We start from the raw sequence: 16,809 nt of genomic DNA, 5'->3' as shown, positions 1-16,809 counted from the left end.
GGGAAGGAGTATATGAGGGGATGCAGAGTCTGGGAAGGAGTTGTGAACAGGGGCAGGGATGCAGAGAATATGGGTTGTGACCTGCTGCAGAGTTGGAGTGTGGGAGAGGGTGGGGCACCAGTTGTAAGCGCTTTCCCCTAGGTAGTCTGCAGTCAGCAGGACCCTCAGGCAGGCTCCTTGCCTGCCACATTCTGCACAGCGCTCAAAGCCCCTGGCTGCTGGGCCATGTGCATCTACGTGCAGTGCGCCATAGAGGGGGGGGGAGTTCCACCAGCTGCTTGTGCCCACAAACATGGTCCAGACAGCTCCCATTGGTCGGAAACCCATGGGAGGATCTGCGCAGAGACGTTCTGTCTGTGGGAGGGAGTGTGGGGTCATTGGCAATCACGGGACATTGGCAGCCCAGAGGATCGTGGCGGGCCAGATCTGAAGCTTTACCAGGTTGGATTTTACCTGCCCTTGCCTTAAAGATATTTCTACCCATCAAAGAAAAACCTGTAGCTGGCCAGATGACTTGGGCTTGTGGGGACATTTCACTGCCATATAGACCTCTAGATTTGGGATAGACTAGAACTTGGTCTCCAGGACCCTGCAGGGTAGGAGGATGCTAGAGCCAGCCGTGTCCTAGAGACCAGGCTCCAACTGGTAAAATCATAAAAAAAACCCTGCCTCACTTCGACCAAGTCCATGGCTTGAGTGGGGCAAGAAGCAGGTCAGCCCAACTTCCCCCTATTCCTTTTGGCCATAGATCCTTTCAACTTTCAGACCCTGCACCCGCCCCTGTCACCATTCCCCACAGCAACTCCTGCTAGCTCCACATGGTCTCCACACACACCAGCTGGGAGGAGAGCTTGCCCACACCCCAATCCCTCAAGGGATCACACACAAGGGTGGGTATGACCACTACACTCCCTGAGAGGTAAGAAAGTAATGAAAAGAGCCCATCTCCAAGCCTCCCTGCAGCACTTCTACACACAAATCACTACTGCTTTCCCACCATTCCCCTTCAGGAACGGGAGAAGCCCAGTAGCTCACTCACTAAAAATATAATAAATTAAGTCAGGAAGCTTACAGTAAACTTAACTCCTGGCTGACACTGAATCCCCAACTGTTTGATTTCAAGCTTTGCTAACATGCAAGCTACATGAGTGGGTGTAAACATCAAGAAAATATTAGTATCTTCTCTTGGACGGATTTTGAGCTCCTGATTACTAGTCAACCGCTCTTCTGTGCCAAATGTACTTTTCAACTATAAAAAAAAGAAAAATAATAAAGTCAATTGAGTGCAATGAAACCTAGTAACATTTCACTATTAATTCAAAAGAGTTTAATGTAATAAATGATGTTTCAACCTAACTGAATCTGAAATTGGCAGAAGGCAGCCTCTAAAACCTGTTACAGTCAACTTCAGATAATCCAGCGCCTTTAGGACCCAGGGGGTGCCGGTTATCAGATAAGCCGGACTATCGGAAGGGGCGGTTATGAGGGGTGTGGGGTGGGGGGGATGCCACCCAGACCCCTCATAGACCCCCCTTCCGATAGTCCGGCTCTGCCCCAGGCGTCCCTGATTCAGCTGCTGCTGGTCAGTTTCAGCAGCGTCTGAATAGGGGATGCCTGCAGCAGAGCAGCTGGAGTGCTGCCTGGTTGGTTCGGTAGCGCCGACCTTGGTGCGGCGAGACCAACCCGGCAACCCCCCAGCTTCTCTGCCCCAGGTATCCCCAAGTCAGCCGCTGCTGAAACTGATCAGCAGCTGACTCCAGGAAGCCCGAGGCAGAGCTGCTCTGCCTCGGGTTTCCTGGAGTCAGCTGCTGATCAGTTTCAGCAGTGGCTGACTTGGGGACAGCTGGGATGCTGCTGGGTTAGTCCCGCAGCCCCGAGGGGCAGCGCTACGGGACCTACCTGGCGGCACTCCAGCTGCTCTGTCCCCGGCTTCCCCGATTCAGTCACTGGTCAGTTTTAGCAGCGGCTGAATCGGGGAACCTGGGGGCAGAGCAGCTCCAATGGTCCGGCTGCCCGGAGCACTTCCGAGTTCCTGATGGTGCCAGACCATCAGGAGCGCCGGACCATCAGATGCCAGACCATCGGAGTTTTACTGTATATATTATTTTGAATTGGCTATTTCAATTAGATAGTCATCAAATCGACGGATTCAAAAAAGATTTAATCCATCCTCTGAAATGGGGACTGATCACTGACCTGCTGTTTTAGAATGAACTCAAGAATTTTACTGTTTTGTACTGAAACTGATTCACCGCTGGAATCTGATTCCTTCAATTCTTTAATAAGACTACCCCTGTGAGCCAACCTTTTTAGATAAAATATATCAAGCTGAAATATCAGACGAGCAGAGTTTTTGGAATTTTACTAAAATAGAGTTGTATGATAATATTGATTAGGTGTGAACACAAGTTTGCATTATGCTAACCTGAAAGCAATTCTGATCTTGACCTCTTATCAAGAGTCGTAAATGCTGCGTTGCAGATGGAGAGTTATTTCTTAGAGTTAGTTTCTGTTGACTGAAAAATATTTAGAATTGTTTCAGTTACATGGGATTTATTGAAGCATGTGTTTATTAATGATAAAAGTATAATTAACTTTTAAGAAATGCCACTTTCCCTGAAAACATGCATATAGTTGTAACAGTTTTAAGACACTAATTACAAAAATTATTTCTATTTTCTCCAGTGTTCATCTTATTGATTTGATGTACTAATTCCTATTAATGTAGGAATTTCATTCAACTGTAAGGTAAAAAAACCTCAATATGAAAAATGATTAAGATTAGATAGCAGCAGATACAGCACATGAAACTAATTTTAGTGCACTGTCTTAAATTACTGCAAGTTAGAGGTGATGCCAGAGCAATTTTCAGACTGTTTCAGTAGAACAAAGATTACTTCTTAGAAGAATTATATAAGCATTTTAAGATACGGTTATATTCAACTGAACAAGATTGATGACCAAGTCCCTTCAACCACCTGAAGTGTGATATCTGGCAAAATTTTACTTGAGTCCAGTATAATAAATGTACGGATTACCTTTTTAAAGTGTTGCAAGATAACTTTAACTATGTGGCATTCTCTGTGCCATGTGTGTTGTGAGATTTTTCTCACCATGTATCATGGGATGTACAGTGGAAGGTAATGGAATTCTGGGACTTGAAGTCGCATTTTTAAAAATCCCATGATTCTACTCTCTCCATTCCATACTTCCTCCTTTTGGGCAGGACAACACCATTTTCAGATGCTGATGGCCAGCATGGATTCAAATGTTCTGAGATACTATGCTAGCAATTGCAAATACACTGAGATTATTCTGCCATATTTCAACCCTCAAAGCTGGGTGGCTTCTTAACTAGATATTGCCTGTTACACCACTGACTTTTTTTCCAGGAGGCAGCTTTAGCAGTAACTGAAGAACGAGCGCAAGTATGATAATGAACAAAGATAGAGCAATTGCTGCTACTGGAGCTGTTCCATGTCTGGGTTACAAAAACAGTACTGACAAGTTGAAAAGGATCCTTTGTAGATTTTGGTGGTCAATGGTGTCAAAATATTTCAGTATGTACTAAACTAGCCCTGGAGCTGGAGCCAACAAAAATGTGTTGTCCCATGCCCATGGAGAAGCAAGTTACCACTGCTATGTAGAAACTGGACACTCATTAATGTTACCAGTCCATAATCAAATTGGCATGGGGGATCAGCTGTGAGGGTTTGGAGCAGGAACGGGCCAGTCTTGACTCTGCTGCTCTGGTGTTGGCTGTCCCACTGATCCCAGAATTGGTGGAACTGAATCCATTGGCATAAAGGTGTATGATGCCAAGCACAAGGTATTAATACACAAGATTATAATAAAGCTTAGTGATGATTACTGATTGTTTTGATACATGGGGCTCCCAAACTGTATTGGAGCAACTGATGGGACCCATACAACTCATTTCCTTTGCCCAACAGGCCTCAGAATTTATAAAGAGAAAGGGGTATTTTCCATAGTGCTCCAAGGGCTGCTTGTCCAAAGAAATGGAAAGTAGATGTTTGGGAAGTCCATTTTATTTGAAGGATAAAGGACAGGATCACTATGGATTCTAAGGAAAGGGAGATGTCTTCCATTATCCTGAATGGCCTCACTTATCCCCTGCTTCTCTGATTAATGAAGCTTTTCACAGGCCACCTGAATGGTGGGTAGATGCACAGATGGAAGTAACTTTTACCTATTGCCTTTGTTACAGAATAGCAGTTGAGTGTGCATTTGGGGCATCTGAAAGGAAGGTGGTGCTATATATGAAATAGACTGGAAAATAAATAAAAATACGACCTCAATCTCTGTTGGTATGTAATCTGAAATGAGGTTTCCAAACACTTCATCCTGAATTTTCCATGCTCCCCCACTTCAGCCAGTCACTAAGCATTTGGTAAAAGTCCTGTTCTTGAGGGTCTGGGTTGTGCAGATGTAGAGGCCAAGGAAGTGGGAAAAGAAGAGACCATATTGTTCTTATTTCAGATAATCTGCGACAGCTCTTTTAAAATATTTATTTCTGTCCTTCCCTTCCTGAGATTCTTCCCAGTTCTGGGTGGGGGGAACTGAAAGATGATAAATGATAAATGCATGGGAGCTAGGCTGGGATTTTTGGATGGGCAGTATATGCAGTTTGGGCTTGCTTTTGTGCCTTGGAAGCTGTAGGGCACTGGGAATTATATTCCTAATTTCAGTTTGCAATTTACTTGTATGATATCAAAAAGGATTGACAAGAGGCATGTGGGGGAGAAGATGGATAGTAATTCCCTCCAGGCCACCTTGTTGCTTGATACTATTACGTTGATGTGAGTGACTAAGAGGCACAGAATGGCCTTATTCAAAAAAGTCAAATGACAGACCAGTGAGAGACACTCAAGTGCTGTAGAAACAGAAGGAGACTGAGCTCTACCGGAGAATGATTGTGCATCTATCCTATATATCAACACACACACACACACACACACACACACACACACACACACACACAAAATCGAGCAATTTCTTAGTGTTAGATTCTGCTTAATTTCTGTATGATGAGCATACAGAGGAAAAACAAAGTTCTTCATAAATTGTCTGAAGCCTTAACTGATGCCAGTCTCTTTCTGTGAGCCTGTGAAAGCCATTAAGAGATGTATGGCTTTACTTTCAGGGTAGCAAATTTCGTATGTAACCACTATTTCAATCAGCTGTTGAATTTCACACGACAGATTTTTCAAACTTGTATATGCTACAGAGGAGGATAGATTGAGAAGTAGAATAGAGATTGTGGCTGCACCATGCTTCTGGCTATCATTTTGAGCCAGCAAATGGTTTAGAATGGGAGGTATGTTTGCTGGCCAGAGAGATGCAGTATGGGGAAAGGAAAATAGGGGACATATCCATATCTGCCTCTGTACCATGGTCTCAGAAACAGTGAACGAGTGCCCAATTTCTCCAGGTATAGCAGATTCCATATTGAAAATATTATGAATGAGGGACGGAAGTGGGGCAAGAGACCCTGAAAGGCTTCCAACTCACACCAGTTAAAAAAAGCCTATGGCTTTAGGACACCCAGAACAGCAGTTAGCACAACAATGTTGTATATTAAGTTGTGAAAAATAGGTATTTACATGCAGACATTCCCTTTATGGGATCTGGATTTTCAGGTCCAGCCTGGGTTTCTGGCTGGGAATCAGGCTTGCTTCCTATATAGGTGAACCTAGAAACCTGAAATGATCCCGGTTTTCTGGGGAGAATTCTTCATGTCCCTTGGGTTCTTCCTTTAATGACTATTGCTAGTCCTTTTTCGGGGGTGGGGAGGCAGATAGTCACAAGATCCACAGACTGCCAGAGTTCAGGAGTAGTGTAAAATCCTTGAAATCACATCCAAGATTTTAAAAAAATTGACAGATTACATTTCTATGGCCGGACTGTTTTCTGGCATCAATGGTTAGAAGTCCTGCTGAGCTGTTTATTGTTACTGTTGGGTTTTGTTTTTTAAATTGGGCATTGGTCGGGCATTTGGTCAGCATCACATTTGTGACTGCTCATGCACATCTTAGCAATTTCCATAAAAAGCACCTTTATTGCAATGGCTGGACCCACAAGTTTTCCACACAGATGCTTCTCCCTAGATGCTGAGAAGGGGTACCATTTCTGCACAGCTCCAAGCAGAACACTGAAGAAAAGATGATGGAAAAATATTGTAGCAACTTTGAAATCTGGAGCAAAGTCTGGCCCTGTGCCAGAGCAGAGAGGACACCCAGTCAAACGGAAATCAGAGGAGTGAAGAGCACACAGGTAAGTCAAAGCATTAGATGCCTACTAAGCTGTATGGGATAGCACCTGTAAGGTTGCCAAAGCACTGCACACGGCACCCATTCACACAATAAACTGCATTAATTCACAGAATCATAGTGGGTTGAAAGAGACCTCACAAGGTTATTGAGTCCAACCCCCTGCCCAAAGCAGGACTGATTCCAACTAAGTCATCCCAGCCAGGCCTTTGTCAAGACTGGACTTTAAAGCCAATAGGGATAGAGACTCCACCTCACTCAGTAACCCTTTCCTGTACTTCACCACCCTCCTAGTGAAATAGTTTTCCTAATATCCAACCTAGATCTCCCCCACTGAAACTTGAGACCATTGCTCTTTGTTCTGTCATCACTGAGACCAGCCTCTCCCATGCTCTTTGGAATCCCCTTCCAGTTGTTGAAGGCTGCTATCAAATCCCCCCTAACTCTTTTATTCTGCAGATTAAATAAGCCCAAATCCCTCAGACTTTCCTTGTAAGTCAGATACTCCAGTCCCTTTATCATATTTGTTGCCATATACTGAACTCTAATGCATCCACATCTCCTCTAAAATGGGGGGGGGCTGTGTCCAGAATTAGGTACAATACTCCAGATGTGACCACACTAGGGCCGAATGAAGAGGAATAACTACTTCCTTAGATATGCTGGCAATGCTCCGACTAATGCACCGCAATATGCTGTTAGCCTTCTTGGCTGCAAGGGCATGCTGTTGACTCATATCCAGCTTCTCATCCACTGTAATCCCCAGGTCCTTTGCTGCTGAACTGCTACTTAGACAGTTGGTCCCCAGCCCATAGCAGTGATTGGGATTCTTCCGTCCCAAGTGCAGGACTGGGCACTTGTCCTTGTTGAACCTCATCAGATTTCTTTTGGCCCAATCCTCCAATTTGTCCAGGTCACTCATCCACAAACTTGCTTAGGGTGCAATTCATTCCCTCATGCAGGTCATTAATAAAGAAGTTGAATAAAAATGGCCCCAGAACAGATCCTTGGGGAACGCTGCTAGATATCAACCGCCATCCAGACATTGAGCCATGGCTCAATATCCACTGAGCCTGACAATCTAGCCAGCTTTTTATCCACCTTACAATCCATTTATCCGATCCATACTTCTTTAACTTGTGTCAAGAATACTGAGAGCGCCAGTATCAAAAGCTTTGTTAAAGTCAAGGTATATCACATCCACCAAGGCCTTCCCCATGTCCAGAGAGTCAGCACTTTGGAAGAAGAGTCCTGAGCTCACTGTAAAGGTGGAATCCGTGAGCTCTAATGAACTGAGCTGTGTTTATACAAGCATTTTAACCATAGACTAACTCTGGTCTAAATCCTTATATACACAACCCTGAATGTTTTGTCACAGATTTTTCAAAACGAATGCTTCTAGATCTCTGCAATAGAAGTTGAACTTTGTAAGTAAGAAGTTACTTGGCCACACATGTACAATGAGTGTTTAATTCATCTTCTGTGCAAACCAGAGAAAAAAGAGGGACAAAAATCTAACAAAGTAAATTATATCCTTTCACCACACTTATTTTGAGCAATTTCCATAGAAATTTACCACTGCTTTCTGTAGTTTAGATTCTCAGACACTCTGCTGGCTACCTGTTCTCACTTTGATATACAATGATATTGTATATCAAAGTAAAATAAGTTTGACAGTTCAGGTGGAAAGCAATAGGATATTGAAAAATACTGTGTAAACTCAGTTCTGAGTAAGCCATATAAAAACCGAATTATGAAGCTGGCAATAGACAGCTACAACTGAAAGCTGAACTGTAGATTTTAGTAGTAGTTTCCAGTTTTACGTATACCAGCTATGAAACTGAAGAGTTTTGGATCCTGAAAGTTACAGCATTTCAAGATTTAGGGAAGAATCAATTTATAAAGTAATAATTAACATACCAGTTTCTATAACATTTTTCTATTAATTAATACATTTTAAAATGTTCAGTAAGATTCTTTGGAAGTGATCCTAATATTATAGAATTGTTTGAAATAGTTCAGTGAACTAATTTTAAACAACAGAATATATTTGTCCAACTGCTGCCATCAGAAAGTTAAGCAAAGCCAAGAGCTAAAGCAAGACTACAGTTAGAGTCTCCACAAATTTTCTGCACAAAAGATAAAAAGTGTGTGTAACAAACTCAACAGGAGGACGTGAGCTTAGGAAGATAATAAAACTAGTCTATCAACGTTGCATTTTCAGTCTCTAAACACAAGCACAGTAAAACATTTACAGTGCACACAAGTACATTACAGTATAAATAGGATATTACTATGAAGAATTGTACTGATGGTACTTACACAGTTTGTCCAAGTGTAACACCTCCCCATGACATGAATTGCTTATTGGAAAGAATGGGTGGAATGTCCGGGTAGCAGGAAATCGTTGCCAGAGACCTGTTTCCCAAAATTTTCACCTCACCTTTTACAACCACTTCATATTGAGGTCCAGATGGCAGCACAAGGATTTTCAAAATACTACAAAGTAGAAAATCCTGAATGAGTCAGCTGATAGGCATGGGATTTCATCATGCAAAATGGTCACAAATTAATGTTACATAACATTACCTCCCCTACATTTATTACTGCCGGTGTAAGTAGCTCCATCAAAAAAGCATTGAGTAACCATTCGTAATTATTCCTGGGATAACTGTAGGACTGTGTGCAAGTAGAAAATGCCCCCACAGAGTTCCCACACTTCTCGGCAGAAAACAGAAAAGAAAGCAAAAGAAAGCCGCAGAGGAGGGAGCTGGGGGGGATGGATGCACTTGAGGGGGAGATTGCCCCCCCCAGACAGAGGTGCAGCATGAGGGGGCATATGGGATTGTGTGCCAATGCCCTCTCCCCCCATTTCTGCAAGCACAGACTTGCCCAGTTGAAGGAGACAGTACCTGGATCCACTGACTCTGCAACTCAACACTGTTCCCTGAGTCCAAATGCCACCTGTGCTCCCTTTCTGCATGCTGAGAGCATTCCTGTTTTATGCGCAACAGTGAACGCCTGCAGCAGGGCTACGTAAGGGGGTGGTGGAAATGACAGAAGGGAGGTTGTGGGGGTGGAAGAGGCAACAGGAAGGAATAGGGTGGAATAGGGCACCTGGAACACCCAATGAGCACCCACAACACACTGAGCCCCAACTAGTTGCACCTGGATCCACACTCCATCAAGCCCCATTCCCCCCAGCATCAGAATCCCCTCATTCCCAGACCCCTGCCCTGCTGAGCCCCAATCGCCTTCATCTGGATTAACTACAGTAATGGAGGGCAGTGGCACATAAGCCCATATGCTCCTTGATACCACACCTCTGTTTGAGGGATCAATCCCCCCCAACTGCACCCATGGTTATGCCATTGCCTCTGCACCTGAACCCCCACAATGAGCCCCCTATACCTCCAGATCTTCCACTGAGTAGCCTGCACGCAGATAGCCTTACAGTGAAACCTCTCATGTCACTCTAGGCTCCTCCCACATTAAGTCTCTCCACACTTAGATTCTACTGGTGTGGGCCTGCCCACCCACATCTGGTGTACCTGCCACAGAGGGCACAGCCCTGGGGGTATTCTCTGGCAGGTCTGGCCCTTGCATTGTGACAGGATCAGCCTCACTGCCAAGTACAGAGGAGATGGGGCTTTAGAGTGTTCTCCCATCTCCATGCATCTCCCATCTAGTTGCCTGTTGTGGCAAAGCTCTAGCTCAGGGCCCGTGGTGTGGTTTGGGTTTATGTGGGGCTCAACACGTGGCCTGCAGGTGGAAACAAAAAAGTAGTTGATATAATGGTCTTCTATTGATATGTGTTTTAGTAGATAAATTCCTGGACTATCATTGCTCATTAAAAGGTGGAAATCATGTAAATATTGCATTTTATTAACATCAGCAGAGCTCACTTAAACAGGGCCTGTGTGTTGTGTAGTCATCCCTTAATCTTTGTATACATGCCAGTCAGTGGGAAAGAAGCCATTTGCATTTATATGCAACCACACTTAAGTTGAGACCTCAGGGACTTCCAAAGTTCAGCAGTCTGGCTCTAGCTATTCCCCATGGGTCTCGTGCTACTGGAGGATAGGGTTAGCTTCAGATGCTCGCTGTAGTCCTCCACACAGCCTCTCTTTACTAGAGGCAGAAGCCACAGCCTACTGAGCCACACTCAGTACAGGCTAGTTCATAAGTTTGGGGTAAAATCCCCCTCTGGAGTCCTGATCTCCCTTTGAGGCAGAGGTTGAGATGTTGCAGGTAGGTTGGTGGGAACCCGGGCCCACCCACTACTCCAGGTTCCAGCCTAGAGACCTTAAATGCAGTGGCAACAAGCCAGGTTACTGCCACTCTCAATGGGGCAGCTTTTTCCCAGTCCACTTCCCCCAAACAAACCCTCTTAGTACCTTTCCTTTGGTACTATTCCTTCCCCCTTCCTTGCCTGGGGGCACCCTTTTAAAGCAGCACCACAGGCTTTAACTGGCTGCATGTGACTAATCAACCTGTAGCTTCTACTAAGTTCTAAATGACCCCAGGTGCCTGCCTGATTATGCTAGACTTAGGCTTAGCCTTTTACTCAGGAAAGAGAAAGCTGTTCCTCCAAGATCCAGCAAGTATTCCCTCCACCAGTGAGTGGCAGACCACTGATCTGGTTCTCTCACACTGTTTCCCTCTGCCATGCTAGAGCCACATATATTTATTGACAAACAACATGCACAGAATTTTAAAATAAGGTGCACAACTTTTTTGGCATAGAATTCCCTCAGAAGTACCAATGTAAGACCCTATTTTCAATTGCCAAACTTAAAACTGTTGGAGGCAGACACTCATGGAAAAATTTCAGACAGTCATGCCATTTCCAAGAACAATGTTGGTGAAAATCCAGTTTTGTCTATGTAAGATTTTTGGCAACCTATTCTTTGACAGACTAATATCCCATGGTTTGAATCAGTGACTTTAAAGTTATCATCTATGGAAAGTTCACTAGTCATCCAGTCACATTTTTCTTAAAGCAAAGTAGGCACGAAGCAGCTCTGACTGCCTATTCTGTTACGAGCTCACCTTCTCCACTGAAAAGCAGACCCACACTATCCTTGATTGTTCTTTTTTCCTCTGACATATTTGAAGAACCCTACCTGTTGTCTCTAACATTTCTGGCCAGCTGTATCTCATTCTCTGCCTTGGCTTTCCTGATTTTGTCCCTCTATGCTCAGCTATACCCATGTATACTTCCTTGTTGATATGCCCCTCCTTCCATTTCCTATATGTATCCCTTTTGTTTAGACAGCTAAAAAGCATCTTGTGCAGCCACATCAGTCTCCCACAGATCTTCTTATTGTTGGCCCATGTTGAAACAGCTTGATGTTGCACTTCTAGTATTACAGGCAGTCCCCAGGTTACGTACAAGATAGGGACTGTAGGTTTGTTCTTAAGTTGAATTTGTATGTAAGTCGGAACTGGTACATATTGTAGGGTAAACTCTAGCCAAACATTCTTTTTTAGTTTTGGATAGCATAGGGAAAGGTTAACTCCCCTCTAATGTTTGTTTTGCTGTCTGTTCCCCTGTTCAGAAGATTTCACATCTATTTCTGTCCCTGTGACAAACTCAGGACTAAAGGAGTAACTCATCAAATACCAAACAGCTCTGCACCATGCTTTGAGCTAATAGCTTTATTTCCACACACCACCCAGGGTTCTAGGAGGAGGGTCCTTTTTTTGCTAACACAATGAGGCCAGCACTTTGTTTGTTTTGGTGGAGTCTTTGTTTGCCCAGGGAGCCCAGCATGTATAGGGGGAGGAGGGGCGGAGAGGCTGCTTTTGTCTGCTGTTCGGCAGCCTGTTGCTCAGGGGAGGGGGCAGCCTGTTGCTGGCAGGGGGGGAGGGGGGAGGCGTGCAGGATGCGAGGCCGCGGGGCGGGGGGGGGGGGCAGCGGGTGTGGGGAGGCACTTTTCCTCTGCCCGGCAGCTCTGCGGGATCCCTGTCCCTGTGGCCAGCTGCTGCAGGCAGAGGCCAGTTGGAGCCGGCCGAAGAGGAGGAGGAGGTGGATTCTAGGACCCAGGTGAGCGAGCCCCGGGGACACTGCTGCGCTCCGAGCCCGGCATGTATAGAGGGGAGGAGGGGCAGAGAGGCTGCTTTTGTCTGTTCGGCAGCCTGTTGCTCAGGGGAGGGGGCAGCCTGTTGCTGGCAGGGAGGTGGGGGGGGGCAGCAGGCGTGGGGAGGCACTTTTCCTCTGCTCGGCAGCTCTACGGGACCCCAGTCGGAGCCGGCCCGAGGAGGAGGAGGATCCTAGGACCCAGGTGAGCGAGCCCCGGGAATGCTGCTGCGCATGTGCGGGAGTTGCCTCACCCCGTTCGTATCTAGGGCTCCGACGTAAGTCGGATCCACGTAAGTCGGGGACTGCCTGTACTTAAGGAGTATAAGCACCCTTCTAGTCCTTTTCTTCCCTATTTAGAGGTCCTCAAACTATGGGACATAGAGGAAAGGGGGTGGAAAGGGAGTGCCATCCAGCTCAGCTCCAGCAGTTGCTGCACCACAATCACCAGTTCTGCCTCCAGCTCCATCTTCAGTCCAAGCTTCTCTGCTGAGCCAACTGGAACGTGGACAAATTCCATTACTGGTAAGGCACAGTTGGGGGCGAGGAGTAATAGGAAAATGTTAGGCATCACTGTCCTAACTGGTCTTTCCGCAGAAATTTCATGCCTGCTATTTCTGAGTGTCAAAATCTGCCTGTCTGAATATTTTAATGTAAAACCCCATTTAAAATGTTACCCAATTAAACTACATGTTCAACTGGTTAACTTTTCCCCGTCACATCATGGGTGGGGCAATCACTAGAGCAGCTCTTCTCCTGTGCACCTGGCTGGGCTGGAGCAGGTCCCTGCCCACAGCTACACTGACAGGGCCAGGCCCAATGCACCACACAGCGGGTGGGGAACTGCTCTGGTGAGGTGTCTGTTCACTGGTTACACATTTACATCCCTAATATATACGTGGCTCCTTCAAGATCAATTAACTTATAACTGGAGTTTTTTTGTTAACCTTCACTAAGCCTTATTGGAATGGGAAACACTCTGAACTGCTTCAAATGTCCTATCCTTCCCCTCAGATACTCTAGGTGCATACAGTCCCAGAAGTTTGGATAAAGCATAACAAAAGCATGCCAAGTCTTTTTGGTCTCTCTCTATGGGCCCAAGAATTAAAATATTCTGAAAACACTAATGCAAAAGAACGGTTCTCTCTTAATATTTCAGTTATTAGACACGAGCTCAGAAGACCGCTCAGCAGGATGTATGGATTTTATATGCAGATGTTTTCAAATTCAGATTTGACACAGTGTTGTACTAGATAAATAACCATCTTAATTAAATTAACATCCTAAAACTAATCTGCAACATAGAAGGCACTTCATGGCAACCCATCCTTGCAGTCTGGATTTTTTTTTTTTTTTTTTGCGCTGCACAATCTAGAAACGAGAGAAGGTAGCTGGTGCCATGCCCCCTTCTTTGGTCATGGCCTCAGTACATACTCCACCACTAAGAGTAGAAGGGGTGCATGAACTCTAACAAGCACTTCCAACAGAAGGTTCCAACTTGCACATTGCACCAATTGAAACATCCATCAGTAGGAATATGCAGAAAAACTACCAGGAATCAGACTTTCCAAAGGAATTGGAAAACTAACTTGAGAGCAAAATCTCTGCCTTCAGAAAATAAAAACGAGAAAAGAGAAAATCACTATTTCTACTCCACTCTCTTTTCCCGGTCTGCTGGACACATTTAGGCCAGGTCTACACTAGACTTGGAAGATTAGGTTAAGATATGTAACTGCAGCTACTTAAAATTTGTAGCTGGAGTCTGCTTACCTTAACCCAAGTTTGGCACTGTCTTCACAGAGGAAGGCTGATGGAAGCAAATGCTCGTGTTGGCTTCCCTTACTCCTCATGACTGGGAGAAGGAGTACAGGCACTGGCCCGAGCATTTAATTTAGGGATCTTAATTAGGCCTGCTAAATCGAACACCAGAAGAGTGACCTCCAGCATGGTGAGTTAAGATGTGTCCTTAAGATGCTTAGCATCAATCCCTGACCCCCCCCCAAAAAATCTAAATAAGACAAAATATTGCAATAAATACAAGATACTTAGGAGACTAACCATTCTGGTAAAAAATGGTCTGCATTATACAGAAATTATGCAGGACTAGCACCTGTTCACAACCCCCATACGGAGATCTTCTGTTTTAAAAACTAAACATCAGGAAGATTATACCCTACCTTTCACTACTTATTTTTAAATCCTTTGGAGAAAACAGGACTGCCACTTCTCGTTCTTCTCCAGGCTTAAGGAAGAGATCCTCAGGTTCAACAGAAATGCAGTTGTCTTGACCTGATATCTGAAGATATAAAAAAAGTTTTTTCAGGAGTAATCTCCTTCCAGTCTGATATAATGTGTTTTCTCTTTCAGAACATATATCGGCTGCAGTCTAGACACACACATGGAAAACCTCGAAAATGGTTAACAGTCCTGCACCAAGTAAATATTTGGGCAAACTAAATATAAACTTCTTAAATAGTAATTTGTTATTCAACTGTGCTACGGACGTACAAAGACCTAGAAAACCTAGAAAATATTTTAGTCAGCTAAACTTTAACTTTATGGATTCAGACTTCTGCCTGCTACATAGGACTGGACCATAGCAAGTGTAGAAACCATTTCATATTTAGCTAGAAGCCATCTTGTATAACAGAAACTATTTCAGCTTTTCTCTTTGGCACGTAGACCAGAGTGAACTTTCTGTCACCCCATAAGAAGAGGCCTACAGCATGGGCTAGTGGTAGGTGTTAATTGGGCTGGTTGGGACAGGAGATGTACTCCCTCGTAACTGTCCACCATCTTGCTGATAAGGCTTTGTTTTTCCGAGTTTAATTGAGGATTTCTGTAATTGGATGCCCTGACGTCAGACTGTTTGGCTAAGGGTATAAAGATACTAGGATTGATTGTATTAGCCAGCCTTACTGGGCCCAGCTCTGCTGGGACCACATTTGGCTCACTTTGCTATATTGATCAATAAAGCTGTCTGTTTAGCCGCCAAAACAGAGAGAAGTTTTTGCTTCAACACAAGTAACGTGAAACATTATTAGTGAGAGGAAAAGAAAGTTCTGTGTTTTTAACTAACGTTCTTCAAGATGTATTGCTCACGTCCATTACACAGTAGGTATGCCTGCTCACCACGTGCACCAGAGCAAGAAGTTTTTGCTCTGCAGTATCTGTAAAGGAGCAGCTCCATGACACCTATAGTGGCACCTTCATGGTGTAGTATAAGGCGTGCTGCGCACTTCTCCTGCCTCACTTCCTTCCAAGAGTGGGGAAGAAGGGTGGGATGGGAAATGGACATGAGTAACACATCTCCAACTCCACCTATTATGAAACAATAGTCTTTTCTTCAAGTGTTTGCTTGTTAATTCTACACTAAGTGACTTCAAGCAGTATCCCTGCTGAACCAAGCATCATCTCTGGCCTGCTGAGTAATGGAGAAGAGAGGGGGTGACTTACCCTCTGCAGTAACTGAGGTTCTTCGAGATGGGTGTTCTATCTTGGGTGTTCTATCTTAGGTGTTTGGGCATTGCAGCGCAACCGGCCAGAAGATTACAATAGCAGTGCTAGTGACAGGTAGTTCGTGCACACACAGCACACTCTATACACCCGGCAGCTAAAGTATGGGCTACGATCCCTTCAGTTCCTTCTCCATCCCGGTAAGGATGTAAGATGATGCACCGATGCCGAGGGGAGGAAGGGTGGGTGGTAGAACACCCACAAGGAAATGAATCTCAAAGAACCTCAGTTACTGCAGAGGATGAGTAACCCTCTCCTCATTTGAGGAGTGTCCCTAGGGATGTTCCACCTTAGGTGATTATGATTATGAAGCAGTGGATCCACTGGAAGCAGAAGCTTCAGTTGCTGTAGTGTCCTTATGGACAGCTGTGAGGATGGAGTGACCAAACAGGGTTCCCCGAGGAGACGTATGTGTCAAGGGTGTAATGGGTCACGGAAGTATAGGCAGATGACCAAGTAGCTGATTTACAGGTCTCTCTCAGGGGGAACGCCCTGGGTACATACAGTTGAAACATGCAGCCATGGCTCTGGTTGAGCGTGCACAAAGTTGTGCAGGCAGTTCTTTGCCGAAGGCTGAATATGCCATTCTTATGCACTCCGCTATCCATTTGGAGAATCTGAGAGGAAATAGGGAGTCCCAGGGAAGGTTCAGCAGTTGAAATGAAATAATCTGTTGGTTCTGTGGATACGTTTGGTTCTATCTATGTAGAACATGATAGCCCTGCAGAGGTCGAGGGTATGGAGTGTTGCTTGCACCTCACTATTGTGAGGTTTAGGAAAGAAGACAGGTAAGTTTCATTGTAAGGGAATGCAGAGGGGACCTTTGGCATGAGGCTCAAGTACTACCTTGTCTTTATGGAAGACGGTAAATGGTGGGTTTTTCATGAGGGCCCTGATTTCTCCAATCCTTCTGGTGTTTTG

General features: G+C 44.9%; 1 protein-coding gene across 5 annotated transcripts in view; it reads right to left on the bottom strand.

Moving 5' to 3' along the window:
- CEP192 (centrosomal protein 192) overlaps positions 1-16,809 on the bottom strand; it is a 164,760-nt gene that overhangs the window by 51,622 nt on the left and 96,329 nt on the right. For all 5 annotated transcript variants that reach the window (XR_012901559.2, XM_089776315.1, XM_075921011.2 and 2 more), the window contains exons 28-31: positions 14,550-14,668; positions 8,613-8,789; positions 2,426-2,516; positions 1,073-1,249 (exon numbers count right to left, since the gene is read on the bottom strand). Coding sequence is in view for 4 of the 5 variants with exons in the window: in XM_089776315.1 (XP_089632441.1) it covers positions 1,073-1,249; positions 2,426-2,516; positions 8,613-8,789; positions 14,550-14,668 (564 nt within the window). In the remaining variant the exon portion in view is untranslated. The remainder of the gene's footprint in view (positions 1-1,072; positions 1,250-2,425; positions 2,517-8,612; positions 8,790-14,549; positions 14,669-16,809) is intronic.

The sequence above is a fragment of the Pelodiscus sinensis genome, chromosome 2 (genome assembly GCF_052426305.1).
Source record: "Pelodiscus sinensis isolate ZL-2025 chromosome 2, ASM5242630v1, whole genome shotgun sequence".
NCBI lineage: Eukaryota > Metazoa > Chordata > Testudines > Trionychidae > Pelodiscus > Pelodiscus sinensis.
This window is presented reverse-complemented; position numbering and strand designations above follow the sequence as displayed.